The sequence below is a fragment of the Stenella coeruleoalba genome (genome assembly GCF_951394435.1).
Source record: "Stenella coeruleoalba genome assembly, chromosome: 4".
Lineage (NCBI taxonomy): Eukaryota > Metazoa > Chordata > Mammalia > Artiodactyla > Delphinidae > Stenella > Stenella coeruleoalba.
The window spans coordinates 145,807,372-145,832,163 of record NC_137149.1 but is presented as its reverse complement, the minus strand read 5'-3'; the positions used below and the strand labels follow the sequence as shown (position 1 = coordinate 145,832,163).

General features: G+C 34.8%; 1 protein-coding gene across 5 annotated transcripts in view; it reads right to left on the bottom strand.

Moving 5' to 3' along the window:
* The window catches only part of FSTL5 (follistatin like 5), a 1,111,808-nt gene that overhangs the window by 101,422 nt on the left and 985,594 nt on the right, over positions 1 to 24,792 (bottom strand). For all 5 annotated transcript variants that reach the window (XM_079921028.1, XM_079921031.1, XM_079921029.1 and 2 more), the window contains one exon: positions 22,958 to 23,092. In XM_079921028.1, coding sequence (XP_079777154.1) covers positions 22,958 to 23,092 — 135 coding nt within the window. The remainder of the gene's footprint in view (positions 1 to 22,957; positions 23,093 to 24,792) is intronic.

Below are 24,792 nucleotides of genomic sequence, written 5' to 3'. Positions count from 1 at the left end.
CAATTGTTCATTGTTTGTCAACTTAAACCTAGTACCTAAATCAAAGACTAGTATAAGTGATAGGGACTCAATAAATATTTTTGGTTGATCAGTCATATAGATGTATGCATGTACACGTACGTGTACATGTGTGTGTGCACTGCAATGACCCTCTTTCTAGCTACTTTTTTGCATTAGCATACAGCTCTACAAGACGTCTGGCTATGTTTAAAGCCACTGACACCTGTTGCCAGGTGGATTTCCAAAAGGTTGCTGTCAGCACCATCAGCTGTCCAGGAAAGTATTCATCCCACCACACTCAAGGTGGACTATTAATGTGTATGTGTGTATGAGCATGCATGTGTGTGCAGGCTTACCAAGTGTGAATAAATATTATCTCTTACATATATTAGTTTGCTTTTAAATTATATTGACTCTGCTTGCACATATATAAATAAAACTCTCCTCTATTTATATACTTAATCGCTTATCTATTGGGATGTAACTTTGATAATTTTTACATTTTTAATAGCTGCTTATAGATTAGAATAACTCTATTTTGTCACATTAATTTATTCTTCATAAAATATAAACAGCAACTTATAATAAATGCAGGCTTGATGATGCCACTCATTTGCTTAAAAACATAATGCATGTATCTGTGTTTGTGTTTGTGTTTGTGTGTATGTGTGTGTGTGTGTGTGTGTGTGTGTGTGTGTGTGTGTAAGCTCAAAATCTTTAGCGTAGCACATACGGTCTTCCATGATATGCCTGTGTCATCCTAAAGTCACATTCCAAACATCAAGTTATTCTGAATCTCTTTATTGTTACACATGTATTACATTTGCATGAATAGCCTCACCAAAATTCTTCACCTAACTTGACCATAATTGTCCTTTAAGATCCAACTTAGCTTTTATCTATAGTTAGCCTGTCTAGAACCAGGAGTTGGGTTAAATGACTCTTTTTCTCTACATATGAGATCCTATGAAACATCTGTGGCCTTCCATAATGTACCATACCTACATTATCTGTCCTGAAATCTTTCATTTATAATTAGATAATGAAAACCTCAAAGTTACAGACCTCCAGTATTCAATACTTATCCACAACTTAACTGAAATGTAAATTTCTTTTTGAAGATAACATATGTCTTATAATGAAAATGTCGTTCAATGGAACAGATGTGTAGACATTCAGAACTTTTATCAATGCTCTTTTCATAAATTGCTTTATTTTGTAAATTAGGGACTTGCAATTATATTCAAATGATGGATGCCATATTAAGTATGCTGTCTCTATGAGAAAACACATGTGGAGGGTGAATATTACATAAGCAAAAGCAATTACATAGTTAACTACAGAGCAGCATGCTATAACACTGAACAGCTATTTTCCTTGGCTACTCATGTGTAAATTGCTTGGCCTTTCAACTAAATAAGTTTTTTGCTCGTCCTTGTCTTTGTCTGAAAGTGTAAGGTTGGAACCAGTGCAAAACATTTTTTGATAAGCTACATTTATGTAAGTGTAACATTTTAGCTAGATGTCTTATTGACTGTTTCTCCATTTGAACTTAAAAAATTGACTTAACTTCAGAAGGCAAATGAAAAAGGGCAACGGCAAAAGAAAATATAGACAAAAATTTAATGTATCTGAAAAAATGTGTGGTTTGTGTCATGGTAGTTGAAATTTCTTTGAATGTACATATGGAGAAGGAAATGAGACATTAAAACATACTATTTTGGGGATGGAAACTATATAAGATATGCCAGATACACTGCCTGCCATATGCCAAATTCAAACCCACTTTTAAGTAAAACTGTCACTCTTTTAGCACTGACTGAAGACGATTCTCCCAGGACTACAGATTCCCAACCTAGTGTCTAGAATTATCTGATTAGGCTATAGTGCCAAGCTTACATTAAAGCATACAACCTGAAACTAGAGACGACTCCATGGTTTTAAATTCTATGAAGTGATGACATAGGATAATAATATTCTTTTGGGGGTGTAATTTGAATCAAGAAATCATGTTAGAAAGCCAAGAGTACAGAGAACTGGAATTGTAAGAATGCATAGCAAAAGGCACCATGACATAGAATTAGGGCTGTGATAATTTGTGATCATGCAGATCAGGATTCAATTAGATGTGAACAGGAGGAAGACCTATGCAACACATGGGAGAAGCAGGAGTCTCAGCTGTTGTCTATGTAAAGTTGGTTTCTAGGTTCTGAATGCAGATACATCTCTGACTGCTTCACATTGCCTGTTCAACATTCACATCCATTTTTAAATAACCTATACTTAACCAAAGAGAGAGAGTCTACTCCTGGTGACAAAGTGAGTCAGATTGAAACCAAGACAATGTAAGAATTATTCCCATGTCAAGAGGTAGAACTGTCATTATACACAGGTGATGTGATAATATATATAGAAAAACCTAAAGACTCCACACAAAATACTAGAACTGATAAATGAATTCAACAAGGTAGCAGGATACAAGACTAACATAAAGAAATCGGTTTCATTTCTTTACACTAACAATGAAATATCAGAAAGAGAATGTAAACAAACAATCCCTTTTACAATCCCATCAAAATAAAATAAAATAATTAGGAATGAACCTCACCAAGGAGGTGAAAGACTTATACGCTGAGAACTATAAAAACAGATAAAGGGAACTGAAGATGATTTAAAGAAATGGAAAGATATCCAGTGCTCTTGGATTGGAAGAATTAATATTGTTAAAATGGCTATATTACCCAAAGCAATCTAAAGATTTAATGCAATACCTATTTAAAAAAACCTATGACATATTTCACAGGACTAGAGCAAATACTCCTAAAATGTATATGGAACACTAAAAGACCCAGAATTGCCAAAGCAATCGTGAGCAAAAAGAACAAAACTGGAGGCATAACCCTCCTAGACTTCAGACAATACTACAAAGCTACAGTAATCAAAACAGCATGGTACTGGCACAAAAACATACAGATGAATGGAAGAGAATAAAGAGCCCAGAAGTAAACTTATACACCTATGGACAATTAGTCTTCGACAAAGGAGGCAAAAATCTACAATGGAGAAAAGACAGTGTCTTCAGCAAGTGGTGTTGGAAAAGGTGGACAGCCAAATGTAAATCACTGAGGTCAGAACACACCTTCACACCATACATGAAAATAAACTCAAAATGGCTTCGAGACAAATATAAGACAAGACATCATAAAACTCCTAACAGAAAACATAGGCAAACCATTCCCCAACATAAATCATAACAATGTTTTCTTAGGTCCATCCCGCAAAGCAATAGAAATAAAAGCAAAAATAAACAAATGGACCTAATCAAACTTATAAGCTTTGCACAGCAAAGGAAACCACAAAACAAAAAGACAACCTATGGACTGGGAGAAAATATTTGCAAATGATGCAACCATCAAGGGCTTAATGTGCAAACTATAAACACAGCTCCTATAACTCAATAACAAAAAAACAAACAAGCCAATCAAAAAATGGACAGAAGACCTAAATAGATATGTCTTCAAAGAAGACATACAGATGGCCAATAGGCACATTGAAAGATATTCATCAACACTAAGTATTAGAGAAATGCAAATCAAAGCAACAATGAGGTACCACCTCACAACAGTCAGAATAGCTATCTTTTAAAAATCTACAAATAATAAATGCTGGAGAGGGTTTGGAGAAAAAGGAACTCTCTTACACTGTTGGTGGGTTTGTAAATTGTTGAAGCCACTATGGAAAACAGTATGGAGGTTCCTCGAAAAACTAAAAATAGAGTTGCCATATGATCCAGCCATCCCACTACTGTGCATATACCCAGACAAAACTATAATTTGAAAAGATACATGCATCCCTATGTTCATAACAGCACTATTTACAATAGCCAAGACATGGAAACAGTTATATATATATATAACTGAGTCACTTTGCTGTACAGAAGACATTCAACACAAGACTGTAAATCAACTATACTTCAGTATTTTTTTTAAAAGAATTATTCCCATGTCAAAGAGTTAAGCTATTGCATGAAACAAATGAAAATGGTACCCATCTTTCCTTCCAATGCCAAACCAAGTAAGCATATTGTCTGCAGTGGTTATAACATGATGAGTAAGAAAGTATCTCAAACTCAGCGGCTTAAAACAACAAAAAGCATGTATGTCTTTATGGAGGTTTTTTTGGCCAGAGGGGGCGCTCTGGCTTGGGCTTTCTCATGAGGCTTCAGTCATCTGCAGGCTTGACTTGGGCTGGAAGATCCACTTCCATGCAGGTTCACTTGAATGGCTGGGAATTTGGTGCCAGCTGTTGGCAGGAGGTTTTAGTTTACTTCTGGGACTCACCCCAAGGCTGCTTAAGTGTCCCCCTATGCTGGCAGTTGGCTTTCTCCATAATAAGTGATCCAAGAGAGCAAGGCAGAGCCATAATGCCCTTCATGAACTGTCTTCAAAAGCCATACACCTTCCCCTGTACCCTACTTTATTTATGATAGAGGGAGACCTGATCTGTTTCAATGTGGGAAGAGACTACAAGGGTGAGTGAAACAGAAGAGGAGGAACATTAGGACTATGCTGGACACCACTCAGTGTTAGTGTAACAGACTGCTTACTAAGCAAACATCAAGAAAACCTACCTTCCTCTTAGCCAGATTGCCAAGACCTAAGCTTCTTTTCATATAGAAATGCTAAGCCTACTACTGTCAGGAAGCGACTCGATTTTGAGAATTCTTCATACAAATGACTGGCTGTGGTTTTTACATGATAAACAATAAACAGTGACATTATTAAACAACTGTGGGTAATTAGCTGCAGATATATAAGAGAACAACTTTGCCTTCTAATTCACTCATACACCCTGCTATTTTAGGTAGATGGCAAGCAAAGTTACTTCCTCATTTGCTTTGACTTCCTCATCTAGAAAATACATCACATGGTGAATTAGAGAATTTGAAAAATAAAATGATTATCACACATTTTAAGTAGTACATGGCACATAATGTTTTATATATATAAAGTACTTAGTTCTCCTAAGTAGAACTCAAGATCATCATACCTATAGAAATTAAATTAATAGAGAGGTAGCAAAAAAAAAAAAAGTTGCATAAAAGTATATTCTAACCTATCATTAGGGCTACCAGAGGATTCTCTTTATTATCATTTGAGAGAACAAAATTATTAGAAAAATAGAAGACTACTTGGATGTTAATTAGCATATGTGCAAAGAAATAATTAAAGATGGTAGACTTTAAAGCTGTAGCAATGAATATCAGTTTTTATAAAAGGGTATTATTTCTAGCAATTTTTATCCCTCTCCTATTCTGAACTCCCCACTATTTAATATGTATTCAAATATACATATTTAATATATTTATATTACATACAATGTTAACATATGGATCTAATTATATTTAAACATGGTATAAAATAAAAGATATACATTCTCTGAAGGAAACTGGCTACATTAAAAAGTTATTTATCATTCAGGTAAGTGAAGATTTTTAGATAAATATTTTGAGAGGGAAATTACACATTATAATCCACAAATGCATTAAATATCATGATATTTAAGGCATTCTGGTTAAATATATAGTTTATAATTCAGTTACATTTGCTTATCTCTAAAGACATTACAAAACAGATATAAAACAGGGCAATGAAAGTCAGCAGACACCTTAACAACATAATCACTGAAGTAGGCCATAACCTTAGCATTGGAAATTTCGTCACAAGATTAGTCGTCACAAGATTTTAAAATATATTGGACTTTACGCTGCCTGAGAAAGTGTTCATGTAGAAAATGATACAATGTCTCATAAAACAAGCTGATTATAAGTTAACAGAGGTTAACTTCTTCTTGGAACAGATTTCTAAAGAAATTGCATGACATAGAACAGAAAATCAGGCAGTATGAAGATTTTATGAGCATTCAACGAGCTAAAAATGTTCAGTTGCTTAGAACAGTGCCTGGCATGGGCACACACACACAAACACAGTAGTGTATGTATACACACAACACATATGTTTATATACATAAGTGCACATGTACTTTTTTGAAAATGAATATGTATTTTTGCTAAACATACATATAAACATAACTTCAAAGATAAGAACTTTATATTATGACTCAAAAATGAAGCAACTTGCAGCAGTAATATGGCTTATATATCTTGTCTTGTCTTGCAGAGAAACAGTATAACATTTGAGTGTACACAGCGTGGAGGAACAGATATTTACATGCCCCTTCAGACATTCTTTCTCAAATATGAAAGGGCTTATTAGCAGGCCAATGGCAAGTTCCATAGTAAATTCAATTTGCTTTTTAAAATTGGTTCAAGTGTTTACATTGTGTTGATCAAAGTGAATTCCACATTGCTTCTGATTTGCTTTTTACACAATAGCTCCAGGCTCGGCACTGTTAAACAATAATGTGAAACCTGACATTCTCAATCTGTTAAATCCCCATCCTACAGCAATAAGGTCACGTATTGTTGGATTAAAAGGATGGCTAACCCTAGAACTGAAATTTTCTTCTCCAAAGTACCTTAAATATGTCTTTGTTCTCATACAATTTTATGATAGAGAACCCAGATATGTGTTGTATAGTAAGAATTTTGAGGGAAAAATGTTAATTGGAGAATTACAAACTAATAATGACATTCATAAAGGAATTTCAGCTTAGTCATGGAAGAACTTGTGATCTTAAATTACAAAATATCCTGATGGTCCCAAGATGCGTTAGCTGTACACAGCACATCCAACTTGTTCATTGAGCCATTTGTTGAATAGGATTAGGCCAATTCAATGGTAGCCTGATGTCTCTCTTACTATTTTTTCTGGGATAATTTTTCTTCTATCTGACATAATTCTGAAAGTAGTATTTACTCAAAAGACGTTAGTCTCTTTGTTTTGCTCACATTAGTGGAGAGCAAATGGCAGGTCCTGCTTAAAATGACATCATAAGCTGTTAGGTTCTCAACTTTTCAGGGCATTGTCACTTACTACTCTGTTTTCCTAAAATTCTTGATGTATCCTAGTTATTAGGATTTTTTAAAATATTTTTTTGATGTGGACCATTTTTTAAAGTCTTTATTGCATTTTTTACAATACTGCTTCTGTTTTATGTTTGGTTTTTTGGCTGCGAGGCCTGTGGGATCTTAGCTCCCCAACCAGGGATCAAACCCTCACCACCTGCACTGGAAAATGAAGTCTTAACCACTGGACCACCAGGGAGGTCCCTAGTTATTATAATTTACCTACATGTTTTAAAAACATATTATTTAGATGAATGAAGTCAGACTCATGGTGTTTTAATTTGCAAATGATATGACCGATTAGGGATTAATATACAACATATAAAAATAGTTCATACAACTCAACATCAAAACAAACAAACAAAAAGCAACCACATTAAAAAATGGGCAGAAGAATTGAATAGATAATTTTCCAAAGAAGACATGCAGGTGGCCAACAGGCACATGAAAAGATGCTCAACGTCTCTAGTCATTAGGGAAATGCAAATCAAAACCACAATGAGATATTAACTCACACTTGTCAGAAAGGCTATCATGAAAAGGAACAAAAATAACAAATGTTGGCGAGGGTGTGGAGAAAAGGGAACCCTTGTGCACTGTTGGTGGGAATGTAAATTGGTGCAGCCACTCTGGAAAACTGTACAGAGATTTCTCAAAACACTAAAAATAGAACTACAAAACAACCCAGCAATTCCACTCCCAGGTATATATCCAAAAAAAACCAAAAAGGAATTCGAAAAGTTACATGCACCCCAATGTGCACAGCACCATTATTTACAGTTGCCAAGATATGGAAGCAACCTAAGTGTCCATCAACAGCTGACTGGATGTGGTGTACATATATAATGGAATAGTACTCAGCCATAAAGAGAATGAAATTTTGCCATTTTAAGCAACACTGATGGACTTGGAAGGCATTATGCTAAGTGAAATAAGTGAGACAGAGAAAGACAAATACTGCATGATGTCACTTATATGTGGAATCTAAAAAATACAACAAACTAGTGAATATAACCAAAAAGAAGCAGACTCACAGATATAGAGAACAAACTAGTGGTTACCAGTGGGGAGAGGCAACATAGGGGTGGGGAAGTGAGAGGCACAAACCATTGGGTGTAAGATAGGCTCAAGGGTGTACTATACGTCATAGGGGATATAATCAATATTTTGTAATAACTGTAAATGGAAAGTAACCTTAAAAATTTTTAATTTTTTAAATTTGAAAGTAAAAAAAAAAAAGACAATAGTGTATTTAAAAAGGGATGACAATATAGTGAAACCAGAAAAATGTCTGAAGTCATCCACAGTTTTTTATTTGTTCATTTTTGTTTTTTCTTTGCTTCTTACGTTGTCCCATTAAAACTCCTGGTCATAATGCTACCTGATTTTATTTATTTATTTATTTATTTTGCAGTACGTGGGCCTTTCACTGTTGTGGCCTCTCCTGTTGCGGAGCACAGGCTCCGCGGCCATGGCTCACGGGACCAGTGGCTCCGCGGCATGGGGGATCTTCCCAGACCGGGGCACGAACCTGCGTCCCCTGCATCGGCAGGCGGACTCTCATCCACTGCACCACCAGGGAAGCCCTGCTACCTGATTTTAAATCTCTAATCTTTCAGGAGCCTTCTCTGTGAGACACTGTCATCCCTGGTTTTAAATGCCTGAAGATGAGATTGAGAAACAAAATTCTTCCTCATCACGTTAGAAGGGAAAATTAAAACATGAAGAAGTGACGTCAGTGTCTAAAACCAGGTAAAGAAACCACCACTACACATTAAGATTAGAAATCTGGAGTTACTGCCCATATTACTTTAACATGTATCGTCTTCTTAATCTGAAACCTTATTGCTACTCCTGGGAGCTGCTACTTCAAACTGTTACACTGGAGAAACAATGGTGGAAAATCATAAAAGGAATAAACTATCTTTTTAATTGGGGTATAGTTGCTTTACAACCTGTGACTAACACAATATTGTAAATCAACTACACTTCAATTACAAAAAAATTTAAAAAAGGAATAAACTATTCTGTTCTCCTCTAATTCTTTCCTCTCTCCCCTCCTTTCCCATCCCCACTCCAACACAAAACAGATTCTGTATTAGTAAGAGAGAACAATGCCAGCTGCCCTTCTTCCTTCCATTGTCAGAACTGAAAAAAGATCAGAACAAACAACAGTGAAACTCCAGCAGCTGTAGTGACTGCAACAGAGTAAAAGAGAATGGGGTCAAAGATGCTCAGAGAGAAGTGACAGGAAGAGAAATAAACTAGGCCAAGTAGCAGTAGTGTAGCCAGCTGTGCTGTGGGAAGAGTGAACGCTGGCACTGAAACATGAGAGCATTTTCAGTTGAAGCCGTCTGATACCGCAGGGACTCCACACGTGTAACCTTTAATTATTGCTCACTCTTGAAAATAAGATGCAGTCAGGCATGACTTCCAGAATGTGATATAAAAACGGTTTCCCTATATATATGTATTAGCATACGGTATTTGTTTTTCTCTTTCTTACTTCACTCTGTATGACAGACTCTAGGTCCATCCACCTCACTACAAATAACAGACACGGGAAGGGGGAAGGGTAAGCTGGGACGAAGTGAGAGAGTGGCATGGACATATATACACTACCAAACGTAAAACAGATAGCTAGCGGGAAGCAGCCGCATAGCACAGGGAGATCAGCTCAGTGCTTTGTGACCACCTAGAGGGGTGGGATAGGGAGGGTGAGAGGGAGACCCAAGAGGGAGGAGATATGGGAACATATGTATATGTATAGCTGACTCACTTTGTTATAAAGCAGCAACTAGCACACCATTGTAAAGCAATTATACTCCAATAAAGATGTTTAAAAAAAAAAAGGCTTCCCTCCTATATATGTATATGTATTTTTTTACTAACATTCCGTATGAAACTTACCTTTCCCACTCTACAAGAAAGAACATCAAAGGAAAATGATCAGATTTGAATGAAACTCTGAAATGTTTGTTCCAAGGGCATTTTTTCCAACTTGAGCATACAATTTTTCATGTGACTAGGAGATTCAAGAAGGGAATTTAGCTTCACAGGAGTAACAGACTACGTAAGATACAAGAGTAAACGAATCGGCAGTTGCAACACATGCTCATAAAGGCATAAGCAATTCCTCAGTAAATCTGAGCCTCAAAATAGTTTGCTGTTAAAAACAAATATCAAATATTTCATCTGTAACACTTTCTTGAATAGTCCTATTCCTAGCATTTTTCACTTTTACCCATTTTTACCATTTACATAATTTTTATCCATTGTTCAACATATTTAAGAAAAATTTAAAGCTAAAATTATTGAAGCAGAATAATAACAGTATCAGTAATCAGAAACATTTACTGAGCCCTTATTATGTGCTAGACATGGTGCCAAGTATCTCAGAATACTGGAGCCATTAAAATTTTATTTCTACCAATATCTCTGAGTTAATTTCTCTAATAATTTAAAAAAAGCAATTAGCTGTACAGTGGAAACTAACACAACATTGTAAAGCAACTACACTCCAATAAAAATTAATTTAAAAAAAGCAAAATAAAGCAAGCATGTGCTAAAAATGAGTCTAATCAAATAGTCTGGAGTAGAATAATAATGTTCTAAAAACAAATTAATGAGCAGAGTATCCACTTATTTATGTATCTAACAAAATGTTTTCAGATGAGTTTCTGTAGCCAGAATTGTGTCCTGGCCAACATTGTACCCATTGGTATGAAGTAAACATTGCTCAGGGGCCACAAAAGCATAAAGTCGGCAGTAGATTATCTCTTATCTACTATTAAAATAGAATCTTTTCAGTGTTAACTTTGCTCTAATTTAATGGATACAAATTAATAGGCACAAGCAGCCTAAGGCATAATTTTAGTCCTTGACTATTTTAATATGATTATTTATTAAAAATAATATTTTATGAACGTTTTCTTCTTAGAAGCTCAAACAGGCTGATAAATCAAGTAACACTATCTTTTGGGAAATGCCATTATGCGAAATAATTTTCAAAAAATGAGTAGAGGAAGACAGTCCAACTCATACTGAATGCTCACATGGGTTGTATCCAGCAGCACAAAACGTATTCTGTCTTGAGATTAAAATAGTCAACATAAAAGACTGTTGGTCTTACATACCATGTTGGCAATTTGAATTTGGTTAATCCTGCTCAGGTAAAAAAAAAAAATTACTCAAATGTCTACTATATATTAAAAATGAGATACGCAACAAAAAGTGCTTACTGTGATATTTATCTAAACACTAGATAATGACTATGTAGAAAAGAATTTTTACCTTTGCAGAAATATAGCATGTAAATGACTCTTCACTTGACTTTTTCTATTCACAAAGTTCAACACCTCCCTTAATCTGGTTCTACCCAATAATTTATTCTCACCATGTATTGCAAATTCCCAGCAAATCTTTTTATGAGTATATTACATAAAGTTAATAAAACACACCATGTGGGCTCATGACTCTTCCCTGAGTTGATATACTTTTAAGTCTCCAGCTGTAGAGGTATCGCTACAGCCACCAAATATTAGCTCAAATGTCATTACCTCAATAAAGATTATGCAGTGCAACTCAGTTGGAATTTGATGATTCTGAGGTTGCAATCCTATCGCACTTGGCTTGTATGTCTGTTACAATTATGTTATTCTACCATGTATTACAGCTGTCCTTTACTTCTAACTGCACTAAACTATAGTCTTTCTGAAAGTACAGAGTTGTCTTATTCAGTGCTAGCCATATGCTAGCAGCATGTTTGTTTGCGTGTTTGTTCTTTCCTCAGTGAATATTTCATAGGTGAAAACACAAATGAACAAACCTTCCCCTTACAATGAAAACTCTTAACTTTATAAATTTTATAAATATCCCTTTTCTAATAGACATTGAAAACAAATAAGTTTGGATTAATCTTGAAATAGTATTCGCGCACTTGGGAATGTAACAACTTCACACACATTTAAATTACATAAATCAAATTACAGCCATTGTAAAAAGTATTTAAATTAAGTTAGTTCGGTTACCATGGAAATACGGAAGTAATTAAAAGACAAATAAAAATGAAACTAAATTATAGCAAAATATTAAGTATGTGGCAGGTTCTTCTTAAATAACTTCTGAATGCATGGCAATTCAATATTTCTCTAATATGTGTGATTGCTGGGTTCCAAGGCATATGCAAATCCGAACAGAAAATGTTAAAGTGCTTTCCAAAGGGAGGTGAAACTGACACTACCTCTAGCAGTGGACACTGAGTCCTATTTTTCCAAATCACATCAAGTCTTGGTGGTTTGCAGCTTTTTACTTTTTGGTGTCTGGGAGACGTAAAAACGGCACTTCTCTGTGATTATAAAGTGCGTTTCCTTGAAAACTAATGAGGATTAACATCTTTTCATAATATATATTGGCACTTCATCTTTCCTTCTGTCTGAAAAGTCTTTTTAAAACTACTGCCTAGTTTTCTTTGGTTTGTTTCGTCTATAACTATCTATCTATCTATTGATTAATCTATGATACTAAGTTCTTATTAGTTTTTTAGGTAGGCAATATCTTGAGGGAAAATTCTTATGATTAGAACTTCTTAATTTTAATCTAATCATACATTTTTTCTGATGTTTATTCTGCCTTTGAAACATACCCCTAAAATTATATTCTAATATTGATATTAGTATAATCATAATTAAGACAATATTGGATGTGATATATATGTATTATGTATGTATATAGTCTTTACTTGAATATCATTATGATAATTCCATTAGAAAATAACACTCCTTTTTTTCTTTACTGTATGGTATAATCTTAGTCTTCTGAATCCAAACTATATCTAGGAACACATTTTGACTTTCTATAAGCATATGTTTCAGACAAAAACAAATATTTTATTCACTAATAATTTATTTTCTCTTCAAATTGTACTATTAGAATGTTTCCAAAAGTTTTATTATTATTTATACCAGAGTTTAGTATTTATAAAGGTATGCATTAGACAGACAGTAGATCAATTTAGGGGAAAGATACTGTATTTAAATTGGCACACAATTTTACTGCATGAGTTAGAAAAGTGACTTTTAAGAAATGTCATATTTAATAACATTTCAAATGTAAAGTAATATTTCGCATGTAACACAAATATGGAAATGAACACAAAGTTGGAAAATAGAGCAAATAAGGAAGATAAACAGTAATCAAACTGTCTGACTCACTCTTTCTGGCATATTCGTACAACAATTAGTTCTTATCAGAACCCAGATATCTGGGCAAACAGAGGATAATAGGCACACAGATGTATAATCTGGGCTCTTTGTACACAGTTGATAAAAATGTATGGCATCAATTAGATTTCACAAAATGTTAAGAAGGCACCTCCCTTCAGCCCCTCACGTGGGAGCCTGGGAATTTGAAGAGCACATTTGTTTTATTAACTCTTCACACACTGACACCATTTTCTGACAGAATTCCTATATCAGAGAACTCTAAGAAAATCATTGAGTGATAATTTTCACCTCTTGAACCTAAGTACAGGTTTCCCCACTATCCGAAAGTAGAAGGTTCCTGTGAAACCTTTCACAAACCAAAATGCTATAAAGTGAAGAAGCAATTACCTTAGGACACATCTTGCTAAGGGAGGCACAAAATAAATGGAGGTAAAGCACAGATGCTCACAGACACCATTCACAGCTATGAGGGATTGATGCTGAGATGCTGAGATGATGCTGAGTGTGGTTCCAGGGAAGGAGCTTGGCTGTGCCAGCCTTCCAGCTCAGATGCTCCCAACCTCTACAGGGCTGCTGCAAAGCGGGTTGGACGTGATTTTAGCTCTTCACCTTTCTTACTAGAAAAGAAGATCCTCTTAGGATTTCTTTTGGTTAGCGAAAGCTGATACTAACGTATTTGTAGGTCTTTAGTAAAAGATAGTGGCATAAATAGAATTTATGAAAATCGGGGGCTACCTGTCACAGCTATTTTGCAAAGGACTCACCAAGTGCAATACCTCTGGAATTATGGATTACCAAAGTGAATCCTAACGTTTTCTCCTGAACACCACCAACAAAATATTAGTATATAGGTTTTCTAAAAGTTTCATAGAGACCTCATACTCAGCACTGTCACTGTATATAAGCTTATTTAGTCTGCAAGCCTGCAGAAATATAAATAAAATATCATCATTACTTGCCTATTTCTATCATAAAATAAATTAGGCAAATTGACATGGTATAATATGAGATGAGATACAGGAATATTCCACTGAAGGTATACAAGGTCCTGTAGACAAAATGGAGGAAATAAATCAAAATAAGGAAGCTTAGAGTCATATTTTGTTTTGTAGGCAAGGGATCCCTGATTATTGATGACTGTTGTAAACTTGTCAATCTGATGACATTCAGATCACGTAGCATCTTGTTAAATGAGAGACAGGCCTCCACTATTGGGCAAAAATGGCAATGCGTTAGAAACAGGTCTATTTAATGACACTGAAAAGCATGCTATTTTGAAAATATAACCTTCAGATATGGAAACCACAAAGCAGATCATTTCACCATGGTCTGGGTCAACAGATGAAAAGATTTATGAACAAGTTACTTCACAGGATGCGACAATGTCATTGGCCAAATTGAGAGCCTGAATATGAGCATTTAAGATAAGTAATGAAAGCGCATAAAATAATAAATGCTTATCAAGCATGATTAACCTCAACTTGAGTCTGATTATTCTAAGTGTGTTTTATTTCACAATAAGCTTACTAATATGTAAATGTCGTGACAAATATTAACCAAATAGTTTTTTGGGTTTTTCAAAAGAAATATGCATTGTTCACTCTGCTTTAAAGTGTTTTTAGTATAGTACTTCTATTAAATAATAGTCAGTGAATGTTAAACAAAAATTAACAATAATTTTCATTTATTGATTTATTTCATTTTTCTCAAATATCTGTTTTTATTTGGTTCTTTTGGATTCCAGCACTTAGCTCGTAACTATCAGCATTAAAATATCACCCTGGCTATGATGTCCACACCATATCTTTAACTATAGATTTTCCAAATTCCTATTTATTCTACCTAACTCATATTGGTTGAGTATAAAAATGATTATTAATTGATAACTGGTGCATTTGGGTCCATCTATACCTGATAGACTATGCTATTCTTTGTTTATACTAACTTCCTAGCCTCTGTAGACATTGATAAGATCCTACGTAAATGATCTCATTAAACCTATACAATTGCTATTTCGGAGTATTTTCTCTACTCTTTAAAAATAGAAAGTAAATGAAGACTAGAAAGGTTAATTAACTTGTTCATATTACCAGAATATGTTCTATTTCCAAAGTTTGTGATATCATACTTAAACTGCCTTTAAATGTAAAAATACCATATTTTAATCTATTTTAAGACCCTTTCCTCTACTTCTAAAATAGGCAAATACTTCTTAAACATTCATATATCTTTTGAAATATTTAGGTACAAGTGGCTACATTTCACCATATTTCTAAATCCGTGTATTGTGAATTATACTTGTCATATTTTTATAATACTTATTAACTTATAGGAACATTATATATTTATATAGTTTGTTCATTCTTGTAATCTTCTTGTAGAGTCTAACCGATTTAAAATATCCATTTAAAGAATCATAATGAATTTTAGTTCATAACAGTCAACCAATATTAATGTATTGAAGTTATTTCTAAACTAAGGAATGTAGCAATAGCTGAATATTTCCAATGTAATACTGCCTGTGACAATGAAAAAAAATATATATATAGACTAGTCTAACATATTCGAATATTATATTCCAGTATTTCTGAGAAGCTAGATTAAACGTATCCTTTACTAAAATCCCAGCAAGGTGTCATAAAACCTGTGCCCAGGGCTTAATGCGCATAGAGGCTTAAAAGCTTTCCAGAGAAGCCTACATGCACTCTGTTTTTAATTTACCATAATTCTGAAGATAAATTGTTATCATCTGGGAATTGCCTCCCATTGGAAATGGAAGTGTATTAAGTGCTTATGCTATGTGCAAGATGTTTCCAAATAAACAATGTTGTACCTCTACCTAAAATCCCCTCACATTATTTCAAATTGTCTTCTACTCCCTGTTACAAGCACCAGTCTAGGGCCCATTTCTACTGCTCTTTGCATTTAAATCCTCCCTGTATACCATTCTGTCCAATCTTAGTTATCAAACCCTAAGCCTAATATAGCTGGAGATTATATTATTTTGCAGCATTTTCTTGTAGTTCAATTTGTCACATGAGAAAAATTCCAGTAGGGTTTGCCAACAAGCCTGTAACTCAAGGTTTTCCATTTCAAAGATTCAGGTACAAGAAAAATCAGCTCCCTGGCCTGTGATGCTCTGCATGAATTTTTCTCTCAACAGCATCATATTGCTAGGAAATATAGTATAAGAAAAAAATGTGGTTGATGCCACTATCAGAACTCAATTATACAGAAAATAGCTGGATAATTACTCTGAAGCTGTAGCCAAACAAAATCCGTGTTGTGTCATTTGACCCAAAAGTTGTAAATCTTTCCCCTTTTTGATTGCTGTCTACATGGGATTCAATACTTCTCTGCATCCTTCAAAAAGAAAACAGAAGAAAATCACCTTACAAAATAATTTTTTAGTATAATAGGAATATAAATTGACCAACATAAAGGGGAAATAAAGTGTAGCTTTTGCTTTGACTCTGGCAAAAGTGGACCGTGTCAAAATATATATTTTTTATTTAAAATATCTTAATAGCTACATTAAAAGAAAAATTATATTCTTATCAGCAGAGTCAATTTTTTAGTATGAAGATATATAATATTTTATGTTTGGATATATAATACTATAGATGTCAATATACACTCACATCTCCATCTCTCTCTATACCTATATCTCTGTATATGTATCATTCATTTTGGAAACTCTGATTTCTAACAATTACTAGATTTTCCAGTCTTATTAAAAATGATTTTTGTCAATGTTTCTAGCAAGAAGTAATTATTTTCAGAAAATTAGCAAGAATCAGCATAATGTCTAGCATTATGGTGGGTGCTTTACAGTTATCTATACAGAAAACCCTTAGTGAGCTAGTATTTATACTGCATTACAGATAAGGACATTAAAGCTCAGAGATGCTAACTAGTAGCTCCAAATCACAGGACTATTATGCGGTGGAGGAATTATTCTAACTCATGTCTTACTCCAAAGTTCATGCTCTTCTATTAGACCGATCTGCTTTTTAAATATACAGTTGACACTTGAACAACATGCGATTGAATTGTGCGGGTCCACTTATACAGGGATTGTTTTCAGTAAATACATACTACAATACTACACGACCCGCCGTTGGTTTAATCCGTGGATCTGGAACCACAGACACATAGGACAGACTGTAAAGTTCTACTCAGATTATTGACTGCAAGGGCGGTTGGCACTCGTAAACACTGCATTGTTCAAGGGTCAACTGTATGTGGTATCCTAACACAACTAAAAGGACAAAAGACCTCTGAAATTATTTTGGATAAGTCAGTAATTTTTAATGTGTGTAAATAAGAAGAGTGAAGTCATCATTGATGGGTCCGTGACTGTTTTCTCTGTTTTTTTGACAATATCTGTCAACATACAAATGTGACTTGCATAATTAATATTATTAGTCTTTTTTCCACGGAATTACTAGAAGAGAAACCAGCGCAATTCCTACGTTAGGACTTAGAAAAGGCTATAGTTTTCCCTGATGTGCTCGCCACCTGATTTTGGTATTGTTATACAGAATTCTGACAATTTATTGAGTACTAGGAAACATCCCAAGGAAACTGCCTTCAACTAGACAGTCTCACATTTTCAGTTCATTCTCTTTTATCACTACTAATATTCTACTCAATTAGTTTACTTATTTAGCTTTATTCTGGTTTTAATTATGTGTGTTAGTTTCTAAAAATGGCTATTTTCACATTAACAACTATATATATATATATATGTTCTTAATAATGGTGTCGCAAATTTGTGGAAAACAAATTTAACAAAAATTAAATTAGTTTAGGGAATTCCCTGGCAGTCCAGTGGTTAGGACTCGGCGCTTTCACTGCAGGGGCCCAGGTTCGATCCCTGTGTGGGGAACTAAGATCCCCCAAGCTGCACGACATGCCAAAAAAAAAAAAAGGTTAAAGTTGTTTATTTAAATGAGAGTTAAATTTTTATTGCAAAGAAACTGTATTTGCATGCCTACAAAATAATAGAATATAAACATGAATTAGTGATGCTTGAGACTTCTGGGTTACAACTAAAATCCATTTGTTTTTTTTGTTTTTTTTTTTTGCCAAAAGCAATGTCATGAAGTTTTCCCTTATGTTTTCTTATAAGAGGTTTACATTTTCAGGTTTATACCTAAGTCTTTAACTATTTTGAGTTGATTCTTGTATATGGTAAAAGATGGGATGTTCAGTTTCATTCTTCTATGTGTGGACACTCAGTTTCCCGGCACCATTTTTTGAAAAGACTATCCTTTGGCAAACATGTATTCTGGAGCCCCTGTCACAGATTAGTTGACTGCATATGTGTGGATTTATTTCTGAGCTCTCTTTTCTGTCCCATTAGTCTACATGCCTGTCTTTATGCCAATATCATACTGTTTTAATGACTATAGTTTTTTAATATATTTTGAAACCAGGAAGTGTGATTCCTCCAGCTTTGCTCTTCTTTTCCAAGATTTTTGCAGTTATTCTGGACCTTTTCTTGTTTCATATGAATTTTAGGAATTGTTTCTATTTCTGTAAAATGCCACTGAGATTTTGATGGAAATAGAATTGAATCAGAGACCCCTTTGGTTAGTATTGACATTTTAAGAGTATTCATTCTTCCAATCTATGAGCACAGAATATCTCTCCATTTATTTGTGTTTTGTTCAATTTCTTTAATCAATTCCTTATAGTTTTCAGTGTACACGTCTTTCACCTCTTTGGTCAAATTTATTCCTAGGTATTTTATTCTTTTTGATGCATTTGTAAGTGGAATTTCTTTCTTAACTGCCTCTCAGATATACATTGTTAATGTATAGAAACACAACTGATTTTCATATGTTGATTTTGTACCCTGAAATTTTGCTGAATATGTGTATTAGTTCTAACAGGTTTTTTTTGTGGCATCTTTAGGGTTCTCTCTATATGAGATCATGTCATCTGCAGAGACAATTTTGCTTCTTTGGATTTGGATGCCTTTTATTTCTTACGCTTGCCTAATTGTTACAGCTAGGACTTCCAATATTATGTCAAATAGAAGTATGAGTGTGTATCCTTGTCTTGTTCCTGATCTTAGGCGGAAAGTTTTTTTCAGCTTTTAACCATTGAGTATGGTGTTAGCTGTGGGCTTAAAAATATATGGCCTTAATTATGTTGGCGTAAATTCTTTCCACACCTAGGTTGTTGAGAATTTTTATTGTAAAGGGGTGTTGTCAAAGTATTTTTATCATGAAAAGGTGTTTCAAATGTTTTATTTGCATCTACTGGATGGTCAGGTGATTTTTATCCTATAGTCTGTCAATGTGCAAGTCACATGTACTGATCTCCTTATGTTGAACCATCCCTGAATCCCAGGGATAAATCCCATTTGATCATGGTGTATGTTCTTTTTAATGTGCCACTGGATTCAGTTCATTAATATCTTGTTGAGAAATTTTGTACCTATGTTCATCAGGGATACTGACCTATAATTTTCTCAAAAGCACAAGTAGCAAAAGCAAAAATAGCCGTTAGAATGTATCAAATTTAAAAGCTTCTGCACAGCAAAAGAAACAATCAGCAGAGTGAAAATAAACTACCTATGGAATGGGAGAAAATATGTTCATCCTTTATATCTGATAAGCATTTAATTTTCAAAAAAAAAGCAACTCCAATAACTCAATAGCAAAAAATAACCCAACTTAAAAATGGCAAAGGAGTTGAACAGACATTTCCCCAAAGCCATACAAATGGCCAATGGACATATGAAAATTTTTTCTGTATCACTAATCATCAGGGATACAAATCAAAACCACAATGAGATATTATCTTCATACCGGTTAGAAGAGCTATTATCAAAATAACAAAAGATAAAAGTATTGGCAAGGATATGGAGAAACTGGAACTTTTGCACATTGTCTGTGGGCATGTAAAATGGTGTAGCCACTATGGAAAACATTATGGAGGCTAAAAATAGAACTACCATATAATATAGCAATCCCATTTGTGGGTGTATTTCCAAAAGAATTGGAACCAGGATCAAAGAGATAGCTGCACTCACATGTTAATTGTAGCATTACTCACAACAGCCAAGATATGGACACAACCCAAATATCTATTAACAAATCAACGGAAAAAGAAAATTTTGTATATTCATACAATATAATATTATTCAGTCTTACAAAGAAGGAACAACATGGATGGACCTGGAAGATGTTATGCTCATTGAAACAAGCGAGTCAGAGAAGGAGAAATATTGTGTAATTATACTTATATGAGGTATCTAAAAGAGTCAAAATCATAAAAGTAGAAAATACAAGGTGATTGTCAGGGGAAGGGGAGAAGGGAGACATGAAGAGTTGTTCAATGGTTATAAAGTTGTAGTTATATAAGATAAACAAATTTTAGAGCTCTGCTGTGCAACTTAGTCCTGTAGTTAACAATACAATATTGTACACTTAAAACTTTAAGAGGGTTAAGCCGGTATCCTTGTGTTAAGAGGGTAGGCCTTATGTTAAGTACCTTTTCGAAATTCATTAATTAATTACAAAACTAAAATCTGTTAATTTTCACTCTTTATCCTTCAAAATGTCACATGATTTGAATGCATAACTAATACCTATACATATTTCACTTCCAGAGTTAGAAAACAAAAGCCTCCAAATCTTTCATTTGTATTGTTTATTATAAGACGGCTTTGAAAGTTCTATTAACTATAGATGTAGTAAGGCCTGCAATGCTATGTCTTATAAAATTAATATTTCTGATTTTAACAGCATATTGCTAACAAAATCCCTTTCGGACTTCCCTGGTGGCTCAGTGGTTAAGAATCTGCCGGCCAGTGCAGGGGACACAGGTTCAAGCCCTGGTCTGGGAAGATCCCACATGCCACGGAGCAACTAAGCCCATGCGCCACAACTACTGAACCTGTGCTCTAGAGCCCGCGAGCCACAACTACTGAGCCTGCGGGCCTAGCGCCCATGCTCCACAACAAGAGAAGCCACCGCAAGGAGAAGCCCTCGCACCGCAACGAAGAGTAGCCCCCGCTTGCTGCAACTAGAGAAAGCCCACGCACTGCAACTAAGACCCAACACAGACATAAATAAATAAATAAATATTTAAAATGCATTATTTTGACCTGTCAGAGTTTAAGGTGATAAGTAAAATAAACTGAAAACATGATTTCATAAACAGCTTATGATTAAACTAACGCATTTATATGACAAAATTATATGAAATCTTCCAGTAAAGTGTTTCTCAGATATACATGCTGGTAGATAGTGATCCACTGATTAAAGAAGCTATAGCTAGGTGTTTCAATTCTGTAATAGAGAAATATGTTGAAAACTACATGACCAATATTAAATAAAAATTAAAATACAGAGTTGAAAGCAAAATCTGTCTCACCAGCACCATCATGAAGGACAAGGAAAACTAAAGTTTTCAATTACTTGTCACCCAAAATTAATTTTTAACAGGAAATGAATTGCAAATTGGGGTAAAGAAACTATGGTGGTCCTTATCTAGTCATTAAATCCAGTTTTCTTTTCTCTTTTTTCACCTTAAGAATTTTATATTTAAGTATTTGCTTATAATGATGGTTGTCCTAGCCAGACGAAATATAGATACAGATATACCAGTAGTCAGGGCCTGGGTAAGACCCAACTTCCTCATCGGATCCACTCATATCTACATGCACTCACCAACTGAAAGAGGAATAAGAAGATTCCTGGGACAATGTTTTAACCTCGTCCAAAAACTGGGCTCAGAGAATTGCATATGTAAATGGTCCTCAAAATATAAGGATCCCTGCAAAAACTTAGACTGATAGGCGGTACAGACAGGTGCAAGACTCTGGGACAAGGAAAATAGCCATTCCAAGTACATCCAGACCCAATCCCAAAACAGCCATCTGTGGCACATGTGCACCAGGGGAAGAAAATGTCTGAGTGTTTGCCTATAGAGAGCTCACTTGATAAATGCTACAAGAGTACTTTGAGTTCTAAACAATTCAGCTGTAACCAAAATTCCATCTTTAGCATCCCAGGCCACCATATCCCTTTCACTAAGTACTAATTTTTAAAAAGGACAGTACATTTTTGTTAAAACTTCATGAAACAACGAGAAGACAGGTACAGCAATGACAAAGGATTTCTAGCTATAAAAGGAGAATAGCCCATGGGGTGGTGTTGGTGCCGGGGCAGCAGGTGTCTCAAGGTGGCTTACTTCTCTGACTGCTGCAAAGAAGGGCTGATGTACAGCCACTGGGCCAGGACTACAACGCAACTTCAAAAAAAGAATGATTGATGTATTAAAACTACAGAATGCTCCTTGGCTATACTGTAGGACCTTGAATTCCAACTCATTTGGGAGAAGGAGTTTGCAAAGGATTTAATTTCCTATATGAGCAAATGGGAGGACAGGACCCAACATATCTTATGTACACTTGCCAAAGAAACAAAATCCTTTTAGTTGTCATACTGAAAGTTTCACAATCTTGTATTTAATCCTTAAATCTCCTTTTAATATTTCAAGAATTCCAGCCTTCCTATACATGAAAACTGCTTTTGTTTGCTTGTTTTTTCTTTTTATGCATTGCTCTTTTCACAGCGTTTTCTGATGTCTTTGTTTTTGAAAAAACTTACTTGTAAAGTTGAGTATGATGTGTGTGTGTGTGTGTGTGTGTGTGTGTGTGTGTGTGTGTGTATTCAATACTTACGGGTCTTTCTAGCAGAATCTTCCACAAAAAGAGAAGAAATGTCTTCATCCACTCCTGCTTCATTTTTCGCGATACAAGTGTATGCCCCTGTATCTTCATATCGCACATTGCTAATATGAACCTCGCTGCCATTTGCTGAAAACAGAAGGCAAATGCAACCTGTAAACTACAATTTCAGTTTTGGTATAGTGACTTCTGATTACACAGTCAAACAGTTCTCTTAGCTTATCCTAATTAAACTGTTTCGCTTCATAGTTCCATGCTTTGGAGACATGCCAAATTATTCCAAATGCATCAAGTGTTTTATAAATTGTGCTGTCACTCTGTTACAGAAATCCCAATACTCTGTATCAAATGCACACACACCATATTTTATATTCATTTCCTACCTTGCGTAAGAAGTGTTACATATTGAAAACTATGATTCCATTTCTATATTTATTTTTAATATTCATAATCCACGTTGTCCTCAGCTTTTACAACAGTTTTAATTAATACCAGTATGGTTCATTTACAGGAGAATACATGTGAAAAGACATGTCATAAAGGAATTAAGTGAGCTACATCATGCAAGTATAATACAATGCCATTTAGCAAGCATATTCTTGAGTCTGAATTATATATCTGGAATTATTAGGTATAGGGGACAGAAAAAAAACACATGATTTTTTTGGTAAGATTTGCAGTCGTTTGCAAGAAATATACCTAAAGTAAGCAGTATTATAATATGTAAATTGATATAGTCAGTGTATAACCAAAGGGTTAAGGGAATGATTAATCCAATTTTTAAATTTTGGTAAAATAATATTTGCAGCTAATCTCTAAATGAGTTGCATTCCCCAAAGTGGAAACCAGGGTATAATTAATCATTTACTATATGTTGGCAATATAGGAGGTGCTTTTACATATATTATTCCTTAACTGTCCCAGATAATAGCTAATTATCAAATGAGGAATCTGAGACTCAATGATCTTCTGCAAGTCACTCCCCTCAAAGGTAAGGGCTGGACTTCTGTTCTATCAGACCCTAAGGTTCAGTGTTTTAGTGCTCATTTGTTTAGGTTAGCATCTTTTCTTTTACTTTCTTTTCTTTCTTTCTGTATGTCTCTGTGTGCATGTTTGTGGTGTGTTCCATGTTATCCAATCACAAGGACACCATGAACTATGCGCAGTAGAAAGGGGCACGACTCTGTGACAGAGAGGAGACTAAATAATCAGAGCCGCTGTTTGGGGGAGGAAGGTAGAAAACCAAGGGGAAAAGCGCTTAAATGTCATCCCTAGGAGGATATGGAGAGGCAGAGTGTTTGGGGAAGGCTTGTCACTGAAATCACTGGAACCTCTTTCTTCATATACAGATATCACTGCACTCCTCCATTCCCCGCATCCTTTGTTGAGAATCACTTCCCCAAAACAGTTGGCAGGTTTTTATTGGCAGAGCCGCTGGAAAAGGCCAGTTGGCTTTGTGGGCTACACAATCTCTGTGCCAACTTCTCACCTCTGCCATAGCAGCATGACAGCAGCCACAGACACTATTTTTCTAAATGAATGTGGCTGTTCTAAAAACAAGCAAAACAATTGCTTTATTTACAAAAATAGGCAGCTTTCCAGATTTGGTCTGTGGTCCTTCATTTGCAGACCCCTGCTCTAAAAGATGAGAAGAAAACAATGTATTTAAGCCCAGACCAGCTTCTTGTTTTATGTGAAACATGGCCCTCTCCAAAGACCACATACTTAAGGTAAATTCTCTAGAACTTTTTTGAAACTTCAATTTATTCCCTCTTCAAATTCTCTCTTCTCAATATTCTTATATGTTCTTCTAAACTATGTGTCCCACT